We start from the raw sequence: 15788 nt of genomic DNA, 5'->3' as shown, positions 1-15788 counted from the left end.
GCCTCACGTAACTCTGAATCTCTTGCCTACCTCAGCAGAGTGTAAACAGTGCCAAGCACAGGCAGGGCCCACCAAAAGCTCTCCTCTGGGGTATGTATTCACTGCAATGTTTTTTTTCTAGACCATTAAGGTCACCTTTAAATCCTTTGTGAAAAAAACAGAGACTGTGTTCAGCCTGGTGCATGTAGGACATAATATTGCTGTACTCAAAGGAAATCTATTCAAGTCACTTTAGAAGCTCATGAAGACAAGATTGTGTTTCAGGGCAAATCTAAGTTCAGATTCATTTATTTTGGATTGGAAAGAGAACTTACATATGCCATTACTCTCCCTCTGTGCCATGGGACATCATTCAGTTGGAGGGATCATCTGAGCATCTTTCACCTCAGCCACTGCAGGAGCTACGGCTGTTCTCAATCAGTCACAATCTCTGCTCACAGGGATCGGGGTTTTTCTCCTGAAAATTTAAATAACTGATCAAAATAAACGTAAAGATGAAAGATAATAGCCAGAGACAACCAGGAGGTGAGGTTTGATGATCCAATGGCTTTCATTTACCTTTAAGTCCTCCTGTTTGGGCTTTTGCTGGGAATCATAGAAGAAATATATGAGGAATGCCTTTACTGTTTCCAAAAGAGTCTTCACCTGTGGCAAAGCAGCTAAAGTGCCTCTTTATCTACCAGTGACAGAAGCACATCTGTGCCAGCCTGCAAGGAGAACATCCCAGCAGAGTCTTGCTGTTGCTTATTTTTATGCTCCGCAGGGACAGTCTGCTGCCTCAGCCTCATCACTTGCTAATCAAGCAACAAACAGATGCTCCCATCCTGCTCTGAATCACTTAACTCTTCACTGCCACAGCATCAGTGGTTTTAAAGGCCACCAAATACACCACCACCTTTCAGAGGACCAGAGCAACAGAATACACCACCTTACTCAAAAGACCAGGGGATGGAAGAGGAATGACACTCATGACAGAGAGAAATACAGGCCTTAGGAGGAGATCTTCAAAAAGCTTCTAACTGAATTGTAATAATTCCTCCGGCTGCTGGCTCATCTTCTGAGCAGGGAAAAAAAGTCAGTCTGCTTCTCAAATAGATTGCATGGCACACTACCTTCCTGCTTTCTTAGGATGGCCACTGACAGAATGGGGGTAAAGCTGTTGCCGTGTGTTGAATCCTGTGCCTTTATTCTCTGTCTCTTTAACAGGCCATCTGGCCACTGCTGGCTCTGGGCTGGATCTTCGTGCCTGTTTACATCGCAGCAGGAGTTGTCACCATGCCTGAGTACCTGCAGAAGAGGTTTGGAGGGCAGAGGATACAAATCTACATGTCCGTGCTGTCCCTGCTTATCTATATATTCACCAGGATATCCGTATGTATCCAGCTGAACACGGCCCTGTGTGCAGGGCAGGGACAGGGCATCCTGTACGAGGCAGGGCTGCTCAGAGAGAACTCCTTGGAAGGACCAGCCCTGCTCCCAGGAGCACAGCAGTGTGTTAGTGTGCTGCCCTTGCCTCTGTATTGATTATGGAGACCTTTCCTGAGAGAGACAGTGCCCTCATTAAACAACGCACAGTGAGAACTTTACTGGGATGTGCAACTAATTACAAACAGTCGAAGTATCATGGACTGTCTGCCTGCTTTTGCTTTTCTATCACACCAAGCCTTAGGCAGCAAAGATAGAGGAAGGGCTGCATTACTCCATCTGAAAATCTAGCTGGCTGCCTCTTGTAGAGATGAAATTCTCTTAAACTATCGTAAACCTGCTGTTGTTCTTACAGTTGAGTTTTCAGCATTAGGTATTTTATGGTTGTTCCTCTCTCTGTCTCTCACTTGTGCTGCACAGAAAGGGTACAATGAAAGGTAGCTAGGTTCTGGCTTAAGACAAACTCAGCATCTTTTCTGAATTGCTTGTACCCCGCTGGTATTTCCCCCTTTTAAATGCCATTCAGAAAGAAATAGAAGTTATGCTCAGATATTTACTGAGAACTACCTTTGCCCTTGGAGGGAGAGCAGTGCATTTAAGAATCCACTACAGGGACTGAGGATGTCAGTCCTTTGTCTCCAGCTGATTATCCCAAGGTCAGTACAAGCCAGTTTTCACTAGACCCTTCTGAAATATTCAGATGTCAAATTGCCTTGGGAGACACTGACTGGAGATAAAACACTCATGTGGCTTCAAGGTCCTTCTCCCAGGCTTGTAATGTCTCAGCTCCAGGGAGGGACACTAAGAGCAGTTCCAGGCTGGGAATGTGGGGTAGGTTTCCTCCTCTAATGGGCAGCTCTTGGTCGTGTCACCCACTGCTGTCACCACTGCCTCCAGCTTTGCTCTGCAGGATCAAAGCATTGCCCCTGGTGGCAGAGTGAGTGAGCTCTTGCAAAGAGACACTTAAATCCTCTCTACCTGTGAGGGATAAATGGCAACTCCCTCCTGCAGCAGCCCACAGGGAGCACAGCCACAGTGAAGGTATGGAACAGAGCTGTCTTTCAGGGTGACCTTCAGCAGAGCAGTGTTTGCCAGTGCTTTTCAGAGCAGGACCCTGGCCCCATCGCTGCTGTTTCATCTCAGTGGTTTCTCCTCTGTGCAGCCAATTCACGCGTGGCTGACGGATGTGGCTGGGGGAGTTTATGGCCATGACAGGTGCTTTCTATTAAGCAGAGCTATTGTTTGTGGAGAGCTCATTTAGCGGCTGGCTGGACAGCAGGCACTTGGTTACAAGAAGGATTTTTCTCCCTGTGCTTTCTGCCCAAACATAGGTCAACAACCAGGGCACTGCAGAGTCCTCTCGGCTTGCAAAGAAAAGAGAGATCTCAATAAACAGTGTTGTCAGAGGAGTGATCCTGCACAGCTACAGAGGTGGTTGTGTCTCCTGCTGGGAAGCCAAACCCCAGGAGGGGCAGGGATTCCTGTGGTGTACTGGCTGTGCCTGTCGTGGCTCAGGCCTGCAGAGGTCAGGGGTTGCACTGCCTCCTTGCTTTCAAGGTGCTCATTTCAGATATAGCAAATGGAATTCTTGTCCCTCCCCTTCTGTCTCCCTTGCAAAGGTCTTCACCTCTGTCTCAGCCCATACCAGATTTGCAGGCATCCTTCTACCTGCTTTCCCAACATAAACATCTCCCATATCACCTTGTGCAATTTTGAATGATGTTATCTGTGTAATTCCAGGTTTAACCCGGATTCTGGTGTCACTCTCTGCCAAAAGGTCCAAACAAAACACAGCTGATGGGGGTTTCTGAATTTCTAGTGAGGTCCTCAGCAGGTATAACCTGTTTTTCTGGAGTCATTCTAATATGCTGAACTGCACAAACAGAAAAACCACCTGTTGATATTCTCAAATAAACAAATCATGTTACAAGGCATCAGTGACTCTTTAGGAGTCTTTCATGAGGGAGTGTTTCCTGGACTATGAGGCCACCAAGAGGCAGCCCTGGGAAGAATAAGGTCTCTGCTATCTCCCCCTCTTTCCCTCCTGTTCCTGCCTGTGGATTCATGTGCTGTGCTATCCAGGGATTTGTTCACAGTCACTACAAGAAGTGACAGTTTACACCAGTTCTCCATGGCAGCCAGGATTCTATGACTCAAGATGGACTTTATTTTGATGACTTTTTAGTCCCTTGGCATAGCACCTTCATTTTCACCCTCCTGCTCTCCCAGATCCTGCAAGCTCTGACCTGGAGGAAAGTTTTTCCTTACAGCAAAACAAGGTTCAGAGCCAAGAGTCCCAACAGCTCTTCTTTTCCCCTTCCAGTTCACCTTCCTGATGTCCTCCCCTGTCAGTGCTCTCAGCCGCAGAGGGCTGCAGGCTGCTTTATTAGATTTCACTTGCACGAAGCACTACTAATGCCAGACTGCCCTTGGTTTTTTTTATTCCAGTCAGACATTTTTGCCGGAGCATTGTTCATCCAAATCTCTTTGGGCTGGAACATCTACTTGTCCACTGTGCTCTTGCTAGCAGTGACTGCTGTCTACACCATTGTTGGTAAATAACTGGTTTTAAAGGACACATTATAAACTGGAGCCTAGGGTATGAGCTTCCCATTTCCTACAGGGGTGAAAGGGTATTCAGGTCCTGGTCTGAGGGAGAGGTTGCCCCATTTGCTGGTAGCACCTGCCTTGTCACTCCCACCTATTGGAAACCTTTGACTCTTCCCCTCTTGACCCAAGGGAGAGTGGTATGGGGGGAACATCACTGTTTTTAGAGGATTTTCTGACACTGCACAAGGCTCTTGGCTCCCTCTGTGCAGGCAATTGCCACTGTCCGTGTTTGCTATTTTGCTCCCTTTTTGCAGAATTAGTAACTTTAGCTGTTAAGATGCTGAGCTGCCTCCAAGTTCTTTCATGAGCACGGAAAACCTTCCACACTGTTCCTCGTGGGAGGGCTTGCGACAGCTGTGGGCTCCAGGGGACCAGTTCAGTGCCAGCTTCTCCCAGTGGGTCTGTCCTGAAATCACAGGGCTGGGGATACAGAGAGTTTTTCCAGGTGATGTACCTGTTCCCCTGTGCATGGTGACTGATTGCTGTCTCTCTTCTCCTGGCAGGGGGCTTGACTGCTGTGATTTACACAGACCTGCTGCAGACTGTGATCATGGTGCTGGGAGCTTTTGTCCTCATGTTCATAGGTAAGGGGAGCCTGCAGCTGCACCACACAGCAGTTTAGTGGTCCCAAGGCTACCTGACCTTAGCAGGGTGCCCAACACTTCCATGTGTGGTGCAGAAATGAGTTTCAGCCACTCACTGAAGTGGTGCCAGCACAAGTCTCACTCTCCAAGCTATCACATTTTCTTCATCCTTTACACTAGCTGTATGGAGGTGAGGCTCTGGATAACTTCACCTCACTGGAGTTGCCAAAGAACTTTGGAACATCCCATTCTCAGAGCCAAATGGAGCTCTCATTAAGCCCATGTCAACTCACAATAATTCTGTTGACTTTTGGAGTTACTGCATGTTTATGTGGGTGTAAATGAGCGTTAGAAAAAAATAAAGAGCAACAAGGCAATGACCATCATCAGTCTTTGTTTTAAGCCTTCTTGGAAAACAGAAATATCTAAGCCAGGTATATATTTTTGCATGTTATACTTTCCAGCTCTAGGTCTTGGAGGGTGTAAGTGAAAACTAGATGCTGATGACATTGCAGGGATTAGGATCATGGAGATTTTCCTGCATTGATCCTCTTCCAGAAAGTGTTGTTTAAACCACAAGGACTCTGGGCAAAATCCAGCTGACTTCTGTAGAAACTTTGACTGCAAAAAGCAAGGGTGGAATGAAAAGTAAAGGAGATAAGAGGAAGATAAAAGGAAACTAATCACGAGACTCAGATAATATCTTTGCATGATGTAACAGCCCTTAAATCACTAGCATTTTCTTTACAGGATTTGAAAAAGTTGGCTGGTATGAAGGACTTCAGAAGAAATACAGCACAGCAATACCAACGATCACAGTCCCAAACACAACCTGCCACCTCCCACGTGCAGATGCCTTTAGTTTGTTCAGGGATCCCATCACAGGAGACCTTCCCTGGCCTGGCCTTGTATTTGGTCTTACTGTGGTGGCTCTTTGGTTCTGGTGTGCTGACCAGGTAAATAAAATCCTTCCCTCAGGAGACAAACCACCACAGTGTTATTTTCAGTCCACTCCTCAGCCTGTGGATCTGTGAGCTGAAAAATCACTGTGCCTCAGTGTGCAGGAGCTGCTACTTTTTTTACTAGTCTAGACCAGAATGTCTCACTCCTTCCACCTTCTCAGCAAGCTGCTAATTTTATGCACTTCTTAGTGCAGTGAGAACAGGTTGTTTTCATCTGTCTTTATCCCACTGTGGGCTGGTGAATACTGGGAGTCTTCATGCAGTTGCACGGCAAGGATACAAAAATGTGAATCTGGAGCTGGCTGTGCTGTGACCTTGAGCAGACCTCCAGACAATATTCCTCCATTCATATTCCCAGATGTCTCATATCCCTTATTGCTTTTCAAGGAAAGCTGCGTGTGTTTCTCGAGACACGGGGCTTCTGTACTTTCAGATGGGATCATTATGAAACCCCACCACTGAGCTTTTACGAAACACCCACAGCCTGCTTCATTCCGTGTCTCTTGCTGCCATACAGCTGCTGTCTCCAGCCCTCAAGGTGGCTTCATTTCAGTCAAGGGTGAAATTATTCCTGTAAAGGAAATTTCCACGCTGGCCTCTCCTGTAGCCTGTGGACTGAGCTCAGAGGGGTGGCAGCAGGCTGCAGTCAGCGAGGTGGGAAAGCTGTCCTTGGCACGAAAAACACACTGGGATCCTGAGGGATGAAAGTCATCCCAGAGAAGGAGAGACAGAGAGAATGGATCCTGCTCTCTCTGCTATGCTTCTGTTTCATTCTCTGCTCCCTTTCTGCACAGGTGTCGGTCCAGAGGGCTCTCTCTGCCAAGAACCTCTCCCACGCCAAAGGCGGATCAGTATTTGCAGGATATCTGAAACTCCTCCCTGTGTTTTTCATTGTCATGCCAGGAATGATCAGCAGAGCCCTTTTCCCAGGTGAGCCTTCCCATCTTCCTTAACACGGGTCTCCATTCCTGCTGTGACCACTAGTCCCACACAGGTCTGCTGGCATTTTACATCTTAGAGGCTGCTGTCCTGCAGGCCTGCTCATAGAGATTCCTGCTGCACTGTGGTGCTCCCAAGCCCCTCCAGTCCCCTCCACCTCCACTTCTCCCACAGGAGCCATAAAGGACATACTTTGCCATTGGGGACATATAGCTCCATGCTGTGGGCAATGCATTCATTGGTCTACCTGGAGGGAGTCAGGGAAATTAAATTCATGGAGCGCTGAGGTTGTCCTTCAGATCCTATGGATTACATCCAGGAGGTGTTTTGGAGAGTTTTAGCAAGCTACCACACAGATTCATTTAGGTCCTGGTGGATTAGGCTAAACGAGCCTCCCTTATATCCCAAGGAGCTCTTATTGCTGGTTTCTCTAGAGGCTTCCCCTTTCCAGGAAGAATAGCTTGGTTAGAAGGACCACTCCCAGAGGAAAGAGCCTATTTCCCAGATTTCCTAAACAGGAGTGAGTGAGCTTCCAGCATCCCTGGGAACCCAGCTGACAGGTTCATGGAAACAGCCCAGTTCCCACAAGTGACAAATCATCAAGGATTACAGTTATGCAACACCCAGGAGAGTTTTAGCTGTATCCTGAACAGAATTTCAAAATGTCATCTCAAAGTTTCACTTCTGTTATATGATATAAAGCATTTTCCAGCTTCACTCATTGTAGCTGTATTCCACCCCTGAATTTATATGAAACTGCACAAGGCATCAGGATCTTTTCCCTTGATCTGAACAATCCACGGCTCAGTGGGGTTTGCACTTGACTCCTTGTTGTTTCCCTGTATTCCACAGATGAAGTGGGCTGCGTGGACCCAGAGATCTGCAAAAGGGTCTGTGGAGCTGCCGTGGGTTGTTCCAACATTGCCTTCCCCAAACTGGTGATTGAACTCATGCCCGCTGGTGAGAAACACCCTGTGGAGCTGGGCTTGAGCCAGGCTCTGCACGGGGAGATCAGGCTCACCCATCCCAAGGATGTGGAAATCTTACTGCAGATACCAGGCAGCAGGATGGAAAAAACACTGCTCAGAGGCCCAAGGCCCACTCCTGATTCCCCTTCTGTGCTGTGCTCCCACAGGGCTCCGGGGTTTGATGATTGCAGTGATGATGGCAGCCCTGATGAGCTCCCTCACCTCCGTTTTCAACAGCAGCAGCACCCTCTTCGTTATCGACATCTGGCAGCGCGTCCGCAGGCAGGCCTCCGAGCAGGAGCTGATGATTGTGGGAAGGTCCTTGCATTTATTTATGTCTCATTCCTCTCATCATCTGTTCTGAGTGCAGCTTTTGCATCCTCCAGGAGGCTGGACTCACTGAGAGAAACCTGGTGCCTGCAATATAGTGCAGGAGCATGGCTTGGGAAAGAGCACTGCGTTTTCCAGCTTCATCTTTGATAAGCCTAGGCAAGGAGAAGCTCTGGGTGTTCCACTGAGCTAAGCAGATAATTGCCTCTCTTCTCTCTAAACTTATTATAAATACTGCTTTAAATGTGCCTTTTAGAAAAGCCAAAAGGGCTCTTGAGTCGTTGTCACCAGAGGCCAAAAAAAATTATTTTTGCATCAGACAGGAGTGATATGTTGCAATTACATTTTTTTTTCTTTTTTTTCTTTTTCCAAGGGAAAAGCACAGAGCTGAGCCTCCCAGCTCTCTGTCTCTGTGATAAGTTGTAGTGTCCTTTGCAGATAAGCTTTGGTGCTGTGTTTTATCAGGGGCATATAAAGTCCTCCTCCAGACAGGGGAGTTCAGGCTGCATTCAGTGTGGAGGTTGTGCTCTCCAGTCATGAGCATTATGTCCTAAACTTTGCTGAGGTGTGGCTGAAGGCTGCAGGCAAACTCACACTTCACCATGGCAGAGTGGGTAGAGGACAGGCACCTCTTGCCCAGCAATATGGACAAACCTCTGTAGCACGAGTGCAAAGGCAGAGGAAGGTTACAATATTCACCTGAGACCCCAAACACAGTTTTAATAAGTAGCAAATGAGTTGGAATTTGGCAAAGGCAAGAGACTGAGCACATTACCTGTTTGGAAAGGTGCAGAAAGATTGCTTCTACGAGCTACCAGCTCCCTCTTTCTGTCATATCCAAGAGCAAGGTCATTGAAGACCATGTCACACTTGAGGACACACCAGGCTCACTCTGGGAGAACAATTTTCTCTTTTCCTGTGTACACAAGAAAAGGCTCTTGAGAGTGATTTGTGGATTTTTTTCTTAGAAAATTCCAAGAGCAGCTGGGAGTCTGTTTTGCTGCAAATCTACCTACAGAGTTAATACAATTTTATCCTTCTCTTTCAGAGTCTTCATCATCATCGTTGTGGTCATCGGCATTCTCTGGATCCCAGTCATTCAGATAGCCAACAGTGGGCAGCTCTTTGACTACATTCAGTCTGTAACCAGCTATCTGTCCCCACCAGTCACAGCCCTCTTCATCTTGGCAATCTTCTGGAAGAGGGTTAATGAGCCTGTAAGTGAAGTGTCAACAACCAATTGATACATGTATTTAATTTGATAAAATAAATAAATATCTCTTCCCTCAGTACTTAGCCTTTGAGACTCTTGAAACTTGGAGTCAGTCCAGCTCAAGTGTGACAATTAGACAGCCTTTCCTGGCATGCATTAGTGGATCTTAGCCCAGCCTCTGGTGGGTGTGGGTTTGCTTCTAGGAAGTCACTGCAAGTGGTGCTTTATGGCAGTCCCATTTGAAAGCATGAAAGGAAAGTTGTTCTGCCATTTAGGGATGATGTGTCCAGGTCTCACTGGAGGAGTGTTGTTAGAAGGAGATTCTTGCATTGTTTGTGCTCTATGTGCACCGTGTTCAAGGACAGAGAGAGAAAATGAGGATTTTTACCTGAAAAAAAATTCTCCTTTGACGCCCCTCAGTGTGGATTTCCATCAGGCATAAAAAGTCTTGAGAAAGAGGGATAGGAGAGGGAAAACTACAGCCAGAGGTAATTTGCAGTGACCTTTTCTCCTTGCTTGCCTTTTCTCAGGGTGCTTTCTGGGGCCTCGTGGTTGGGCTGGCTGTCGGTCTGGTTCGGATGATCATGGATTTCGTGTACACCGCCCCGTCGTGTGGGGAGGAGGACAGGAGACCAGCTCTGGTAAAGGACGTGCACTACCTCTACTTCGCCCTCATCCTGTGTGCCCTCACTGCCATTGTCACTGTCACCATCAGCCTCTGCACCGCACCCATCCCTGAAGAGAAGGTGAGTGACTTGCAGTGCCACCCTTTTCCCAGAGCCCGTATTTGCATCCAAAAGTCTCTGGGATCTGCCCTTTCCCTTCCTGCAGTGGCTAAGAAATGGAGTGTAATGCCTGTGCTGCTGAGAACCCCCTGCTCCTCAGCTCTCCCCGTTCCCCAGGCCACAGAGTGTTAATGCTGCTGAGCACTGAGTGCCTCAAATTGAGTGTGAGATCCCACGCTGTGCCCAGAGCTGGGCAGACACCACAGCCCATCATAGCTGGAACAGAAAGAGAAGAAGAAGGGGAAGGAGATGAAATCACATTACAGAGCACTGCTGAGGAGGAATTAAATATATCTAATTGTAGCATCTAGCCTGTTTCAGCAGAGCCAGCATCAATCTTGCAGGCAAACAAGATTAATTTTTTTTGCAACATGGGCATTTAGGAAAATAACATTTTGTCCCAATGTGATCTCAATTAAATTTAATAACTTCGAGGGAAGTGCAACTTTCTTTTACTTAGCACATTAAAATGGTGCAGAGTTGGGAGGTTTTATATTGTAAAACCTTAAAGCAACTCTTCCCAGTCCCAAGTTTTAAAGCAGCTGCCAATATAACAAAACTGCCACCTACCTCTCAGCAAAGGTTACTGGATAGATTAAAAAGACCTATTTTTTCCTGTCTAACTGCATGAGAGAGAAAATGCTGTGATGGCATCAATCTGTTGCCTCCTCATAACTTGTAAAGCATTAACCAGCTCCATCAGTGTTTGATGGAATGTTATAGGTGTCAAAGACACCCCGCTCCTAAAGATTACATGAAAGCAGGTGCTCAGATAGGGGAGAGGAGGGGGGAGAAAGGCTGTCTTTGTGTCTGCTTGGAGATAAACTCTCAGCTTTTATTAGCTATCAGAAGATCCACATGGGAGGGAGAAATACTGGCAAGGAGGCACCATTAGTTCTGCTGCTTACGTTGTTCATGACTGCTCAGGGGTGGCCAGATGGTTGCCAGCAATTAATTACTGTGGTTTAATGAGTTCCCACTCATCATCTGACCTGTGATAGCTAAACATATGCAGTGCTCCCTGCCCACAGCAATAGCAAGATAAGATGCATTAACACAGCACTGGTGAACAGTGAGCATCAAACCAGCAGTTCAGGAGATGGAGAAACTGGCCCCAGCACCTACAGGCTTTTTAGTCTGACCTCAGAGGTATGAAAACATTTAAAGCATCTTCCAAGAGGGGGAGTTCAGCATGGAGCTGTACAAGAATTAGAGAAAGAGAGGTTATGATCTTAAGAGATTACCCCAGGGGAGATTTTCAGTGGTATTTCTACTGAAATGTGGGAGTTTACAGGTGCTGGATATAAGTGACCTTATTTGACACATCCTTCAAAGAGCAGGGGCTATGGCCAGGGAGGGCAGGGTTTGGTCTGAGGCAGCTGTGTGCAGTTATCCCAGAGGAACAAAGGAGGAGAGGTGGTGGCTGCCCTGCCTCGGGTACCTCTGGAGAGCCAGGGAGGGAGGAGAACTTGCTGAAGGGCAGCACTGGCCATGAGCTAACATCAGCTGGACTTCTGGGGGGAAATTTTGTCAATAGGGATGTTCAGGACAGCCTTTTGGCATGCCATGGACCTCACATAGTGCTGAGCTCAGTATTTGACCTCTGTGTAAGAAATTCTGTGGTAGAAAATGAATGAGAATTAATGACACTGCCTGTGGCAGTGAAAGGCTGGAGACAGAGCCCCAGATCAATCATCTGATATTTGTGATATTTGTGATATTTGTGATATTTGTGATATTTGTGATATTTGTGATATTTGTGATATTTGTGATGACCATCCCGTGTCCCCTCTGCCCCTCACTGTCTTCCCACCACAAGGAAAATGGGAAGGACTGCCAGGAAATTTGTGCCACTAAGCAGTAGCTCGTTCCCTCTTTCCATAGCTCAGTAGGAATGGGAGAGTCTGTCCCCATTTCTTCTTGTCTGATTCCATTCAGTTTCCAATATTTATCCCGATTTCAACAGGAAATGTCTGCCCTTGTTCCTCAGAGAACAGCCAAAGGGAAGGTGTGGGGTTTAACTGGAGTAGGAGACAGCACTGCTGGGTTTCTCCCTGCCTGGCATGAATCTGAGTGGACAGTACTGAGACTGAAATTTTTCATTTTCCCGGGTCAGATTCACCCCAGGTTTTGCCCTAGACGTGAGCAGAGGTGTGGGTTTGACCATCACTTGTGATGACATGGGTTCTCATGGTTTGCCCCCTCATGTCCAGCGAGTCTGTGGCTGTGCTGGGCTGGCTCAGGGACAGAAGTGTTTGGGCAAGGAAGGGCAGGAGGTGGAGATCAGGGTGGACAGGCCGGGTTCTGACTGTCTGGGTAGAAATTGGCACCTGGCCTTTATGTTTGGCCATTATTTGCTTGGCATGCAAGAGGGCAGACCTGTGGTGAAGAGCCTGAGTGTCCCTGTGGCAGTGGCTGGCAGGGGGACGCTGTGCTGGGTGTCCTGCACGAGGATCTCTGAAATTCTAGTTCTCCCCGGGTAATCAATCCTGAGCCTCAGATATTTCACATGGGGCTGGTTCTGCTCCTCCTTAACTGCAGTGCTTGGAGATGGAATGATGAAAGACATGGTGCAAGAGCTAGGAATTGTGGCATTTGTTTTGTCAAGCAAAAAGAACAGAAAAACAAGCCAGCAAAGACAAAGCTGAGAAAATACAGTGATAGATCATACCTCAGCAGATGTAAATCACCACAGCTCCATTGCCTTCAAAGACCAGCAACAGCTGTTGAGCACAGTTATGTCACTTTGCACCAGCTGAGGATCTACACTGGACAACTTTAAATATTGAATCTCAATGCTTCTGAGATGGTAAATGGGCAAAAGTAGAAAAGAGATTTGTATCTGATGTTAGAGTGGTACAGCTAATGTTCCTGGCTTTAAATGAATTACAATCTGAGAACTGCAAGCTGTAGCATTTTCTCCTGCTGTTTTGGACACTCTCCCATCCCTGTGGTGATTGATGCTGTGCTGGAAAACAAGTATGCAAGGAATTTGTTTGGTATGCTCCAGAGTTCATATGTCTTCATTGTAGGTAGTCCATATTGTGTCACACCGTCCTTGAAAACCCTGCAAAAGAGCTTACAATTAAATTTGAGACTATGAAGCTGAAACACAACTGTCAGGTGCCAGATGGCATTTTGGAACAGAAGGATTTATTCTAGTTTACAAACAACAAAAGAAAAACTTTGCTGAGTTCTTGCAAACTCCCTCGCCCAAGGAGACTGTGAGGGAGAAAAGGGAGGGGAGCAGCACAAAGCACTGAGTGCTGCAGCAGCAGGTTGGCTTCCCTGGGGTCAGGGCTCACCCAGACAGGCTGATGGATTGGCAATTCCACCCGCTGCACTCTGGGGCTGGGATGTGTTCCCTGTGTCCTGAGGTCTGGCTTCAGTAGCTCCTCTTGGTGCACAGCTGAAGAGGGGCACCCAGCCCACCTGGGCTGAGCCCACCTGAGAGCTCTGGGGTGCTGCACCTGGAGCTCCCACAGCATCACTTGGTGGCACTGAGAGCCAGACACGCCCAGCTCCGTGGGTGCTGGCAGGAGCAGCCTAAGGGAGGACACAGGGCTCCCCCAGCAGTGCCCAGGGTGGCTCTGCAGGTGTGAGCAGAGCCACAGGGCTGCCCAGGACCCAACACAAGTCCCAGCCAGCAAAGCTGACACAGCCCCTCTGTAGGCAGTTCCTAGTTAAGTATTTTCCTGCTTTCTCCAGGCACCCAAGGCACTGCCACTGTCTCCCTCCCCTCCCCACCCCTCTGGGAGGCTGTGCCAAGCGCAGCCAGCCCTGTGGAGGCCTCCATGGCCACACAGAGCTGCTGCTCTGCCCCACAGCAGTGGCAAAGAGCAGAAAGGGGGATCTCAAGGGATGCAGCCAGCCCAAACCCACCGGAGCTCAAAGCTGGAGAGCTGCTGTGATGCTTCACCAGGAGCTCCCTGGGCTGTGGTTTCCTTTACTGGCCCTGGAAGAGGCACCAGCTCCTGGGTGGGTCAGTGGGGTGATGCCATGAGGTTCCCTGTGTCTGTGCTGCTTTCCATTGGGAATTGCTTCCCTCTGGTGGAGTCTGAGCCCCAGGTACCCCTCAGCCCTTGCAGATTTTGCTGCAATGTGCAGGGACAGTGGTTCAGTGACACATGAGAAGAGGAGAGAAAAGGAAAAAAAAGTTTTGGAAATCCTTTAGTACCCTGAAACTTTACTATGTTCCAGTGACATTTCCTAAGTGATTAAAAAAAAAAAAAAGAATCCCTGAGAAGGATGAGGATCATCAAATCAAAGCAATTTAGCACTCCATGACAAGAAAGATTAGCCCTGCCCAATGCTCATCTTGGTTGAAAATGATTTAAATAAAGCTATAAATCTTCTGGAAATTATGCAACATTCTGTGTCAGCTGGAAGCTTCTGCCTGGATCTGTGTGTGCAAAATTCAAAAATTAAACTCACGTTACTTTGTAAGTGACCCATTGGGGAAGTTCATTTCCCTACGGGCAGAGCAGGGAGGCAGCTGCTCCTGAGGCACATCTGTGGCTTTGCCTGCCCTGTTGTCACCACTTTTGCACTGTCCCCCCCATGCCCCTCTGCCAGGCTGGAGGGGAGGGCAGCTGCTGGCCCTGGCAGCTGGATTGGGAGGGATGGATGAGCCTGTCCCTGCTGCCTGGCCTGGCCTGGGCAGGGTCAGGAAGAGCCACCGAGGTCCTGGGCGTGCCAAGGTCAGCCACAGCAGCATCAGGACTGGCTGAACCCCAAACCCCTGAGCCCCTGGGCTGTGGGACACCCCACAGCTGCCAAAGGGCCACCGAGGTTTGCAAGATGGATGTCCCCTGTGCACTCCCTGTCTTCCAGGGAGAAGACTTTCAGGCTTGCTCTAGGATAAGAGTTTCAGAACTTGGGCATCTGTAAAGCAGACTGATCATCCTTTGTGGCTTTCTGCAGAGACAGGCAATGTCTTGTAGTGGCCCATCAGAGAAATCTGGAATTAAAAAATCTTAGAGGGTACAACAGCTATCTTTGACTGACTGTATCCAGAGAGGGTATCTTGGCTTCTTTTTTGATTTATTTGACTTTATTACCCTTCCCTGTTGGAGGGCTGCCGTTCTGCATGCAGACCATCATTATTTCAGATCAATCACATGAGCCTTGCAAATAGGAATCTCCTTCTCCAATGTTGGCTGAAGGGTTACTCCTCAGAGGCAGGGATGGAACAAGTAATTTAAAAAAAATGGAAGGAGAGAAACCAGATTATTTCACATTTTTTTTTCTCAGCTTTTCAACTCCAGCAGGATGGTGCCAATCTTCTTACCCAGGGCGTGGGCACCTGTTCAGGAAGGAGGGGAGGGAAAGTGGGAGATCATCCCAAACAAGACTCAGCACCACCCTGGACCTGTTTCCCGAAGGAGGGAGGTGTCTGGGTGGCCACACTGGGACAGACAGGCAGTGAGTGACCAGTTTCTCTCTGTTCCACTTTGCAGCTGGACAGCCTCACATGGTGGACCAGGCACAAAAAAGCACCTGCCACAAACCTGGAAGATTGCAAGAATGAAGCAGCAGAGACCAAAGCAGAAGACAGAGAGAAGGAGCTGGAGGAAACTGCAGCTTCAGGCAATGAGGAGGAGGCAGGTAGGGATCTGTCTGTGAACAAACACACTCATGTGCCTGGGAGTGCACAGCCAGGATCTCATGCAAATCCCCAAAGCTCCTGAGGGGCCACCTGGTGCATTCACTGCAGCTGGGGCTTGTATTTACAGTTTTAAGGGTGTGACAAATGGAGGTGTTGTGGTTCTTGGTCCTCCCAGTATCCCTTGTTTGTCACAGCTCCTGGATGGCTCAGCAGAGCTGACATGCCTGAAAAAAAGAGCACCAAAATATCAGCACAGTCTGAGGGGACCAAGAGACCCTGGGAGCAGACATATGCATTCTGTAGGTGTCTAGAATGAACCCACAGGCCTCACTTTTCTCATTTCCATGATGCCAACAGGATCTTT

General features: G+C 48.1%; 1 protein-coding gene across 1 annotated transcript in view; it reads left to right on the top strand.

The window, feature by feature from the left end:
• Positions 1-15788, top strand: part of SLC5A9 (solute carrier family 5 member 9) — a 144311-nt gene that overhangs the window by 123899 nt on the left and 4624 nt on the right. Inside the window, exons 6-15 of the mRNA XM_063407121.1 lie at positions 1207-1371; positions 3874-3979; positions 4539-4619; positions 5370-5575; positions 6376-6511; positions 7373-7480; positions 7656-7806; positions 8867-9035; positions 9562-9777; positions 15276-15423. Of these exons, the coding sequence (XP_063263191.1) occupies positions 1207-1371; positions 3874-3979; positions 4539-4619; positions 5370-5575; positions 6376-6511; positions 7373-7480; positions 7656-7806; positions 8867-9035; positions 9562-9777; positions 15276-15423 (1486 nt within the window). The remainder of the gene's footprint in view (positions 1-1206; positions 1372-3873; positions 3980-4538; positions 4620-5369; positions 5576-6375; positions 6512-7372; positions 7481-7655; positions 7807-8866; positions 9036-9561; positions 9778-15275; positions 15424-15788) is intronic.

This window comes from Prinia subflava, chromosome 10, assembly GCF_021018805.1.
Source record: "Prinia subflava isolate CZ2003 ecotype Zambia chromosome 10, Cam_Psub_1.2, whole genome shotgun sequence".
Lineage (NCBI taxonomy): Eukaryota > Metazoa > Chordata > Aves > Passeriformes > Cisticolidae > Prinia > Prinia subflava.
This window is presented reverse-complemented; position numbering and strand designations above follow the sequence as displayed.